General features: G+C 41.9%; 1 protein-coding gene across 1 annotated transcript in view; it reads left to right on the forward strand.

Moving 5' to 3' along the window:
* The window catches only part of LOC128457031 (seizure protein 6 homolog), an 84,166-nt gene extending 75,261 nt beyond the window's left edge, over positions 1-8,905 (forward strand). Inside the window, exons 10-16 of the mRNA XM_053441523.1 lie at positions 4,381-4,577; positions 5,760-5,954; positions 6,876-7,067; positions 7,719-7,913; positions 8,095-8,133; positions 8,214-8,322; positions 8,422-8,905. Of these exons, the coding sequence (XP_053297498.1) occupies positions 4,381-4,577; positions 5,760-5,954; positions 6,876-7,067; positions 7,719-7,913; positions 8,095-8,133; positions 8,214-8,322; positions 8,422-8,581 (1,087 nt within the window). The 3' untranslated portion in view covers positions 8,582-8,905. The remainder of the gene's footprint in view (positions 1-4,380; positions 4,578-5,759; positions 5,955-6,875; positions 7,068-7,718; positions 7,914-8,094; positions 8,134-8,213; positions 8,323-8,421) is intronic.
* Positions 8,906-11,917: the final 3,012 nt, after the last annotated feature.

Consider the following 11,917-nt stretch of genomic DNA (forward strand, 5'->3'; position numbering starts at 1 on the left):
GAAGAACCAGAAATGTTCCACAAGTCAAGACGGTGAAGGAAAGTCTTGTTTTCCAGTGGTGTGTGTCACTCATCTGAGATCGATCAGGAATGTCTCAGATTGGACATGTTGGGTTTACAGAGTCCTCTAGTGGAGACTGTGACCATATCCACCCATGTGGGATGTATATGAAATTAAATGTCATTTTTGAAGCCTTAAATCCAAATGCTAAATATGTGTACAGGAAGATACAGACGAAAAAGCAATTTCCATTCTGCCTGAGTTGCGGGAGATTTGTTGTCTTTCTCTCCGACTGGACTTGACAGGTCAGCGAATGGTGACAAAACGCCCAGAGGCTCCAACAAAACACAGCTGTCATCCCCTCAGGTTTGAGCCGCTGCCCCTGGTTTGCGGGGAAGTTTAGAAAAAGGGATTTTTTTTCTCTGGAACTTTGCCTTCGCTGACCTACGGACTGTGGAAATTAACATCGCTCTATAGAGAAGAAAAAGAACGATGAATATTAGGAGACAGGGTGTGAATTTCCCCCCCCCCGTCATCGTTAGTCATCAGTGCAAAGCGCGGGACGGGGAGTGATTGCCTTCCCGACCGCAGGGGAAACCGTTTAAAAAAGGAGCCGGGTGGGATGACATTTGGCCGAAGTGATTGCCAGGTTGCCACGTAGAAGGAGCCGAGCGGCCTGTAGTGACTCACCGCTGTGCGAGTCCGGACCGAGAGGCTCGGTTCACTTGGCATCCTTCACCTTGTCATCACCGGGGGTTTTAAATACACTTCAGACGCTTGAGGAAAAAGCGGTCGGGGTCAGTTGGAGAATTTGAAAACCCGAGGTCGACTGCAGCATTCGTGATGAGTTAGTGCGACTGGAGAGGCTATTTAGGAACCCAGGGCCGAGAAGAGAGGTTGCGATGTGTCAAGTGGGAAACATGGGATTTGTTATTGCTGTTGACTATAAATCTGGATATTTTTCCCGGCAGGTACAACATGGCTACTCTCTTGACCTTGCGTCCTGTCTCGAAATCTGACCAGAATTCTTGAACGGGAGTGAAATGAAAGAAGTGCACGGGCGGATGGAAAAAGTAGAGTTTGGTGATGAGGCTGCAGAAATTTGAGGGACAGAACACATAACACAAAAGAAACACAGTAAAAAACACAAAATAAAAAAATAACAGATCTCATTCATTAATAAATTATTACAGCCAAAGCCACAAGGTGATCAAAGCGGCAACTCACATATAAATAGTGTATGTGAGTCACCAGATCCAACCAGATATATTTGTTAGGCACAAATATGATAAGATGTAATGTGTGTATGTACAGTGAAAGCTTCATTAATAACGAGGGAAATCTATAAATAAAAAGATCTTAATCTATCTAATATCAGCAGGTAAATTATTCAACTCTTTTTTTACCCACGACAGGCACTTGGTCCATAATTCTCTTGTGGCAGTGAGGAAATGGAAAACGGATATTTTATTTTATCAGGTGAAACCAAATTTATCGGCTAAAGTTTTACCAGCAGCACATTTCACAGAATTTGTGGCATTCAAATGTTTTTTCCCCCCTGAGGGACTCAGGTCTCAGCTTGAATACGTCTCATCAGAATAGATGTAGAGATTTATATCCCATTCATGTATAGTCAGATATAGTAGGCACTATTTGTTCCTGTAGTCTTGGTAATTAGAGCTGCAGTGGGTGAGTTTCTTTTGATTCTCCACTGCAGCTTGTTTCTGCTCAGAGATTCTATGGAGACTCTGTGGGGGAGGTGGCGAATAAGAGATTGAGGCGAGGTAAACAGACTCGGGTCATTTGTTCCCTTTCATCGCCGTAAAACACCGTCAATCACAGACAGAGCCGACCCACGGTGGCTGTGTTTGTTTCAACAGAAGCTGCAGAGAATGTGTAGTAGCAGCAGTGTGTGAATATTCAGCTCCGGTCAATCGGAAGCTGCCAGAAAAGGGAGCACGGGAGCACACTGGGAGCTTTTCATGTTTAAGCATCATCAATGTTTCAGTACGTCTTGCTCTCTCTTGAAGTTTAAAGGAAAGGAAACTCAACCCACATTTGAAAGTGACTTATATAGTGAGTGGACAGGTGGGTGGAATCAGCCAGCTCATCAGCGTTAACGTAGAAATTGATCTGTTAGAGGGATCCGTCAGCCTTCCAACATCCATATTCTCAAACTTTAGAAATAGACAAACCACGAAACTGAATAATCAGAGAGTAAAATTGTCTACAGAGTAGAATTTGACATGATAAGTTAATATTCTTGTTCTTCAGTGGGATCACAACCTTTTTTTAATCAGATGACCACAGTAACAAACAAAAAGGATTCTTTACTTTTATTTTCCTCGCTCATCTTTAAAACATTATGCAAACGAGATGTATTATTGCTGCTTGCAGCTACTTTAATGGGGATGCGTCATTGCACTGTGTTGGAGAATTAGCATTTTTATTATTTATATACTTTCGTATGCTCCCAAATGTTGTTGCTTGGTAATTGTTGTGGTGGTGTGAAGGGAGCATTTATATTCACGTTCATATTTTTCACACCAGGATGAAGGATATTTATAACAAATCTTTTGTCTCTGTGTATTTCAATCAAAATTCTACACATTACAGAGATTTTTATATTCTTCTAGAGACGTATGGCTGAATTTGAATTTACTGCATTGCAAGGATATTTGGAATCAGTGGTTTTTAAGCCATAATTTCCCATTTTCAGTTTATCGGTTCTTTGGAATGATAATTTCTGCAACAAAGTCTGACGTCTCTGTAAAGTCTATTTCTATGTTTGTGCCGATCGCCCTGTGAGCCCATTGATTTGAATCCCCTGTCTGTCAATCAGGTGTTCGGTGACTTTCTTTCTTTCTTTACTAAGAACTAAAGCAACAGCACAAACGCTGCGTCAGCATTATAATGCACATCTGTCTCCCTTCATTCTGACGTCAACGTGTGACCCGGCATTTCTATTCTGTTATTTAATCTGAGAAGAGAAACAAGCCTCTGATGCCACATTTATTTATAGTTCATATTTTGACTTCTTGAGTTCGACCTTAATACCAAGTTGTCTTAAAAAAAAAGGTCAACAGCAAACAAAGTGGGGTTTTTTTGCAGAATGCAGGGGAAAAGACAATAACAGAGGATTTGACAAGAAGGTGTGATCACAGTGAGGCTGAGTGAATTTTTTGTTTTTCCAGGTATTGCAACTAGCAGTTGAGAGAAAGGCAGGAGAGTATTTCTGCCGATCTGAGAAAAGAGCTTCTGCAGGGGGCATTTGATTCAAAGAATTACCCCTCCGCGTGTTTTGAAGAATGGCACAGTGCAAATTATTACCATTAAGTCCTCGGTGGCACAGCTTGTGAATATTAACCATCATCCAGCCAATCTGCGGAGCTATTTCGACACCAGCCTTAAGGCACGTGAGGAGCAACTAGTTTCCCCCGCTTATTATATCAGCAGGGAAATACAACTTCTGCTGCTTATTACTTTTTTTTCCATCATCCCCTGTGTGCGAATAAATGTCAAGCTTTACTGATGCTATATAAAGAGGGCAAGGACATATGAATCACCAGATGGAAAAGGTTAATGCATTCTTAAATTAATCATTTTTCTGCAGACATTCTGTCAGACCGTCATGGCTGCCTTACGTTAAATTGTATGTAAACATTACACAGCGCTGTACAGTACACTTCTTTGTATAAGTCTAGTGACCTAAAGGAAATTATGCTCATACATTTGCACATATACACTTCAGTACATATTCATGAGAACCACACTCGGGGGCCGGAATCATACATCATGCATTATTTAGTGTTTACTTCACATCAGATTCCATCCAATATAAACAGATTGAAATATTTTTCAGAGTACTGCTGACATCGCTTTCTGTCTTCAGCTCTTGCTTTTCATCTGCCAAAGTGTGTCGCAGTCACTTCACTGTTAGAAACACACAGCGGACACAGCACACAGCCGCAGACTCGGGACGTCCTGTGTAGCTGCACTCTGTATATGAAACACTTTCATTCATAAGATAAGAAACATTTATTGGTCCCACACACATGCACAGACACACGACATGCAAATGGGGGGAACACAAAGGAGGACACACAGAGCAGTGGGCAGCCATGCACGGCGCCCGGGGAGCAGGTGTTGGGGGAGTAAGGTGCCTTGCTCAGGGGCACTTGGACAGTGGGGTAGGGAGAGTCCTCTTGGACTTTTGAACAGATCCAGGTGTGGTCCATCCAGGTATGTTTTTGTTGTCACCAGAGACCATCCATCCTGATTTTCTGCCCATAGTCCATTTTTTCTGCCACTAGTCCACCGCCTCTCCCTTATGATCATGAAGACGACATGTGACCTCTTTTGTCTTATTGTTTATCCCAGCCTCCACTTGGGTAAGAACGACCTGCTGACCTTCTACGACGGCGATGACCTCACAGCCAACATCCTCGGCCAATACAGCGGCACGCGGACGCACTTCAAGCTCTACACGTCGATGGCCGACGTCACCATCCAGTTTCAGTCAGATCCCGCCACCAACATATACGGCTACAACAATGGCTTCGTGGTCCACTTCTTTGGTAAGACCGAGCTAATGGAGGCTATGTTGTCACTGCTGTCTGTGTTTGTTGGTTGGTTTGTTTGTTTGTGACCAAGATTACGAAAAAACTGCTGAACAGATTTCAACGAAACTTAGTGGATAGATGCGGCATGGGTCAGGACAGAACCCATTTTATTTTGGTGTGGATCCACAAATTAATTCTACTGCCTTTAACATTGTATTCTGTACTGGTGAAGTTTGGTGTGAATCTTGATAGTTATTCAGATTTTGTGATTCTAAATAATGGTTTGTACAGGGGGAACCTCATAGTAACTGTTACAAATATTCCTTTCAGCTATATCAGAGATATATGCTTGTGAACAGTTTGCAGAACATTTCTGTTTATATATGTTTCTGATGTAAATATGCAATACAGTGATAAAGAGGCCAATCAGCCTTGGCGGAGGCGTTCTCTTTGTTAAATGTAATTTCCTAATCAGTTTTTATTAGAATTATGTGAAATACTCTTTTTTTTATTTTATTTGAAAGATAAATATTCCTCCGCAAGACACAAGAAACCCCAAAAATGGTAATGACTATGGAACACAAGATGTTAGTCATAGCTCGAACTCAGCAGGTTACCAATTAGGAAAAGAAAGCATCTTTGTTCCTTTCTTTGCCTCCTTCTCTCGCCGTGCCTCCGCCAGTCGGTTTCCTGTCTTATCCCAGGTGCACAGGATTCGATAACACCAAACACACAGAGACAATAATAGGTTACACTTGAACATCAGCTGGTTTGGCCCAGTGCTTTGTGTCTCTGGCCTTGTATGTTGCATTTAAGAGAGACACAGATTGACTGGTGCCGAACCACATGCTGTGTTCCTCCACAGCAATCATCACAAGCCCGTATTTACTCCTTCCTCTGAAAGCGGCTGCTGTTTGGCGCAGAGCCGAACAGACAGAGTCGCAGTCAAATTCATTCTCTGTGGACGAAGCTGTGGCTTTGAGGTGTCGGGATTTCCTGAAGGAACAAATTCATCTGTGTCTTCTGAAATCTAGATCCTATATAAAGAATGATAATTTAATATTTACAATGCCAGAAAGAGCAACGTTGAATTATTCCCCTGCTCCCAGCACCAGTGTCTTCTCTCATTGTGCTCACCATTGTTGGCATTTTACATTTTCCTAATTCTACTCTATCCTATCAACGCGAACACCTCAGAGGTGGCGAGGAACGACACGTGTTCGGAGCTGCCGGAGGTCACCAACGGCTGGAAGAGCACGTCCCACCCCGATCTGATCCACGGCACTGTCATCACCTACCAGTGCTATCCTGGCTTTGAGCTGGTCGGCTCGGAGATCCTGATGTGCCAGTGGGATCTCACCTGGAGCGGTGATGTGCCGAGGTGTGAGGAAGGTGAGAGGAAAGCACACGGAGAGACGAGCGTGTGAATGAGAGGAAGACGTCCCAGTTCCATGTGCTCCGATTCATTCGGTTAAAGTATTGCCGTGAGCCCATTGGATTGATTTGATTACATCATGCAATTCTCATTCTCTGAGGGCAAACCTTGATTTTGAGTCTATTGGATACAAACCTCCCACGGTTTGTATTTATTTACAGAAATGAAAGGAAAAAAAATCATCACTTCCATGGATAGAAAACGAAGTTTATTTGGTATTTATACACAATATAAAAAAATATCAAAGTAACTTGGTTTTGGATAAAGACTGATGACACAGGTATATACTGTATTTTTGTTTTTAATGTGTCTGTTTCACGATAGCAAACACTGCCACAAAGCCGGGCCGCATATCAAATGGAGGCATTTAGAAGCAATGTTTAACAACCTGTCGACTGAAGTGTCGGCCAAACCTTGACTTCCTTTGCTGAAGCACTTCTATTACGTCTATTATGACTACCCCCCCCCCCCCCCCCCCGTTTGCAACTGTGTGAGCCATAGTCTGTTTATAAATATATATACGGACTTCCTCTCACTAATCAGAAATGAAGCCCACAGACGAAAGCTGCCGTCTTGAGCGTTTAGAGTCAGAGTCTGTGCAGCAGCGATCAAAGGGTGGAGCCGCAAAATCGAGGTCCCGATGATCCACGCGTTTCGGTATTGGCTGTCAATCATGACATTTTACCCTGTTTATATACCATCCAATCAGTACTTAAAACCAAACGTATCAGAAGAAGGCTACACGAGCTGCATTTCCCACACTGTGGATAGTCTTCATGCATCTTGCCTGAGATTATAGATCGTGAAGTATCCGTCAGTTTACTATTTGCTTGTCATTTATCTTAGAAAGGTAATCCTTATTTGTTTTTGTGCTGCAGTTATGACGTGTCGGGACCCTGGAAATGTGGAGCACAGTCGCAAAGTGGTCTCAGGCAGTCGCTTGATCGTCGGGTCCACGGTGCAGTTCATCTGTAACAAAGGCTACGTCCTGTCCGGCAACAGCCTCCTCACCTGCTACAACCGGGACTCAGCCGCGCCCAAGTGGAGCGAGAGGCTGCCCAAGTGTGTCCGTAAGTCACACAAGTCACACTCACGTACACAAACTCTCACACACTGTGCAAGTGCTATATACATGTCCGTCTGTCCCATTCTTGTGAACATGATGTCTGAGGACGTCTTGAAAGGATTTTTTTCAAATCACCAACAAACACAAGTTGGACTAAAAAATAAACGTATTGGATTTTGTTCGTTAAAGGTCAAAGTTGCTTTCTTCAGTTTTGGAAGAAAAACTTTCACTTGGACTGATCACAATTTGGTGGTCAAAGAACAAAAGTCAAGGTCACGTTGGTCACATGGTTCTCGTTCATAACATCCCCCAGAAACATTCATTTTGATATGGGTTAACTTATTAGAATTAAGGGGGTCAAAGGTGAAAAGTCATTGTGGCCTCACAAAATATGTTGAACATGTTGTCTCAAGTTTGACTTTTGGGACATTTTTCACATTTTGACTAGTTGTCACTTTGACAAGATTATTTTGATTAGATTTCAGTGGTCAAAGGTCAAGGTCATGGTCACCTCATGAGTCTGAAAAATAAATGCATGTAGACTGAAACTGCAATTGTTATAAATCCAAGCAAAGTGCAGTATTTCTACTTTCACCTGTTGTAAAAGATCCATACGAATATTTTCTGTGATGCGGGATATTGTCCCTCCTCTCAGCCGAGAAGTACGAGCCGTGCAGGAACCCCGGCGCTGCCTCCACCAGCGTGCAGAGCTCTGAAAAGGCCTTTTACCAGGCAGGAGAAACGTTGACCTTCTCCTGCCACTCTGGCTACGAGCTGCAGGGTGAGGCCTCCGTCTACTGCGTCCCCGGACACCCGTCACAGTGGAACAGCACCCCCCCTGCCTGCAGAGGTAAACCACAGCAACACGCCGTACCAAAGCTTTCAGAAACATCACATTCGGACATACAGTGCAATCTGGAACATATAATGTGCTCTTGATTTTGTTGCTGTTTGTAAATGCAAAGACTTTGAATCCTTGTTTCTGTCTAAGTGTAATATGCTCAGACTTAACTGCAACTGTTTCTTTGTAGCATCTGCATCCCAGTATGAGAACGAACGCAGGCTGGACGGTGAGTTTTGAAGGGTTGTGGTATCTTTCCCTTGTTTTGTATATTTCACATAAATAATGTTTGTGTTTTTCTTCCTTTAGTTGTTAATAGGGACTATGCCATGGAGGGAACCAACATTGCCCTTGCAGTTTTTATTCCAACCGCCATCATCTTGGTGGCTGTCCTCGGCATTTACGTCTACTTTGCAAAGTAAGCACTGACTGTTGATTCCCGATTTGTTTTCATTTGCAACCATCAAATGAGCCTTGACTGGTTGTTTACAGGATGTTTGTTGTCTTTCTTTCTCAGACTGCAGGGGAAGTCGATCAGAATGCCATCCTCCTCTCCACCGTACGACAACATGACGGAAGAGTCAGCTTTCGACAACCCGCTATACGAGAGTGGAGTAAGTACAGACGTCATGAGCATGCAGGACGTGGATTCACACAACACCAGTGTGCTGTCCTGATCCTCTCCCATCTGGCCGTCCCCCTGTCGTCATCTCATGTTTCACCAGCAGAGGGGGCCATCCATCACCATCTTCACCCCCCAACATGTCCATCATCAGTGAAACCTGGAGGTGTAGCTGATGATGAGGCTCACACATAAAAGAAAAGAACTATTTCTCCTCATCCTACGCAGACACCAGAGGTTATTTACCTCTTCCATCCACGACCAACTGTTACCTGACGTGTGTCAAATGTCATCAACATGGTGGTTTGTCCTCTCATGTCATATGCATGTTTCATGCTTCATTCACCAGATGGGTAAAAATGCACTTTTCTAGTCTAAACTGATCTGCACAAATACAACTGTTTATGTATATAAGTATTATTCATTTACAGATTATGTGTATGTATTTAAAATGAATAGATGAGCCAATAGACTGTATTGTTTTAATTAAAAAAAAAAATACTTGTGTATTTACTAATGTTTATACTAATGTTTTACCATCCAGTGTTTATGTTCCTGATAAGTCATTACATTAGACCCATTTCACAGCCATAAGCTTCTGTGTGACTATTTGTTCGGAAGCCTTACAGTTCATTGTTTTTGTATATGTCCTATGTGGTTGGTCAGTTGGTCAGTTGTTGGCATGTCCTCATCTTTTTTCCCCCCTGCTCCTTCAGCACCGGCAGAATCATAGATACTAAGCCCAGTCCTTCTGCCCACATTTGGCTGTCAACTGCAGAACAGCTATGAGGTGAGATCTCCTCCTTCTGCTGCTGAGAGAACCATCCCCCCCCCCCCCCCCGACCCTTCAGCCACACATGTTTGACTACCACCCTACCCCTCATACAGCACTCTCATGGTAGAGTTACCTATGTTAATAGGTATGTGTTTGCAACATAAATGTCACTTGCACATTAGTCTTATGTCGGTGATTTCTAGAAATCAAATACAATTTAAACAATTCATAAAATCATACTTAAGCCATACTTAGAAAAATAGAAGCTAAATGTTAATCGTGTGACTCCAGAGGGGATTGTGACAGATTGGTGACAACATCAGTTACAGCAGGTCCTTCCTCATACAGTATGTGCATGTAGAGGATGTTGTTGTGAAAAGCTCAAATCATTATCATTTGGGATAATGATTTGGGGGGGGGGGGGGTTATTAGTATCATTAGAATTATTGTTATTATTATTAACATCATGTTTGAACCCAGTAACTGAAGTAGCTTACAGATAAGTGAAAACCTAAATAACTGTCAAAAAAGATAAGAAATAAATTAAATAAAGAATTGGGGTTCTAAAAATAATGTAGGCTATTTATGAAGTATCTAAGAAAAGGAACCAATAATGTTGGTGTGATGATTGTTATGATGATGCACAATTAATAACTTTCCACACTAAGTAAAATCCAACAGCATCACCTCTGGAGATGTGATAGTATCCGTGTTTTCCTATTCATACTGAATGTTGACATCACAGTGTGTATTTCATCATCAGGTTGAATAGTCACCTCATACGACACATATATCTGTATTACAAATACCCTTTCCTTTCATCTAAAGCGTCCATCATTTTGAATCTAAAAAAATGAATAATGTGTAATACATGTGTTGTGATAGTGCATGTTTATTTGTATCATATTGTAAATGAAGATCTTGTAAGTTTTTCACTCAAAAAGTTTATGAATCCTGTTTCTGACTGATCTGTTTTGTCTGGTCTTCACAGGACAAATGAAAAAAAAAAAAAACGATTAAAGAGGTGTCCATGTAGAGACCTTAAAGCAAGAGTTGCTCAAGCGTGGCCTTGTGGGACCCTCTCTGCACTGCTCATCTTTCCCTCCAACGTTTCTCTTTTTTCTTTTTGTCCGCAAATGATGATATTCTTTCCGTATTTCCCCTCGTGTGGATTACTGTAAATACGTCTCTGTCTCCACGGTCAACTGTGAATCTGTGGGTCAACATGGTGATATTTTTATAAAGTAAATTGCTGATGACCGTCGGTGATTGTATGTTTTGGAGTACTTTTTGACGACCTGAGCCAGTAGCAGTCAGCGATCGAGGGGGGATCGAACTCAATAATCCGTTATTGAGGTGTGTTGGATACAAATTCCCAAATATACCCAACATTCTTTGGAATTTTGGCCATGATCACTTTGTTTTTGTATGTACGGGTCTGCTATTTGTAAATAAACTGCCTGTCCAATAAGAGTGCCTCACGACTGACTATAACCTGAGAAATCACATGTGAATATGTTTGTTAATCTTTCAATCGACTATTATTTTGTGCCGATCTCAGCACTGCAAGTGTGCTCTGTTTTTTTCCCCAATCGCACACAAAACCAAATGATTCTGGATATTTTCCCACCATAGCTGACGACTGGTTCCCACTGCATATCGCCTCAGAGGATTCCCATGGGACCCCTCAGCTGTGCTTAGCGTCACACTGTCAAGTCTGCCTCAAAGAATAAGTAGAAATAGTACATTTGTGTGTGTTCCTAAATGTGGTTGCACCTCAACCTGAAATAAAACTCCCTGAAATTCCATTAACTACATGGTTTTGCCAATTTATCAATGCAGACCATTGAACAAATAAAATCCTGCAGTGTGCATGGATTTTTTTGAATTATTATTTTGGTTCACAATGTTGTGGTGCATCTGCTTGTGTTCAATTTTGTAGATGGACCTTGTATCAGTTGGGCACATCCTTTACACTCTAACAAATATATTTCTTTCAGCATCGCAGCTGGTGCAGCCACATCCAGGAAACCAAAATCCCCTTCACATATCTATAATCCTCTGATTAATAATAAAATTAACTGTCGTTTAACATGTTGTCGTGTTTGATTCGTCGACCAGCATGATTTTCACATGGGCCCTTTTTCACACGGGACATTTTGACATCCATCGAGTCATTTGAAAAAGTGTTTTATAGTCACACCATTGAAACTAATCTAGAGCTCACTTTCTTACGATCATTAGAAGAAGAGTTGTTACTTTAATACATACAGCTTGTAATATATGATTTGAGCACCAAATAAAAGCTGGTGATACACTATCTCACCACTAGATGGCAGCATGGACAAGGGCTTAATTCATACAAGCTCTGGTAACCTCATGTATGTGTATAATTTTATGAGTAGTGCTCATACTTCTCACTACCCCACACTCAGTCCTCCATGACACAACAGATACAAATAGCACTTTAACATTTCATTAAATGTGATCACAACAACAGGAGGAACCGAAATATGATCAGATATTACCTTTAGTAGTCTCACCGTGGTGAAACTTGCAGCGTTAGAGCAACAAGAGGGCAGTCAGGAATAAACATCTGTAAGGAAACACTAAGTA

This window comes from Pleuronectes platessa, chromosome 15 (assembly GCF_947347685.1).
Source record: "Pleuronectes platessa chromosome 15, fPlePla1.1, whole genome shotgun sequence".
Taxonomy (NCBI): domain Eukaryota; kingdom Metazoa; phylum Chordata; class Actinopteri; order Pleuronectiformes; family Pleuronectidae; genus Pleuronectes; species Pleuronectes platessa.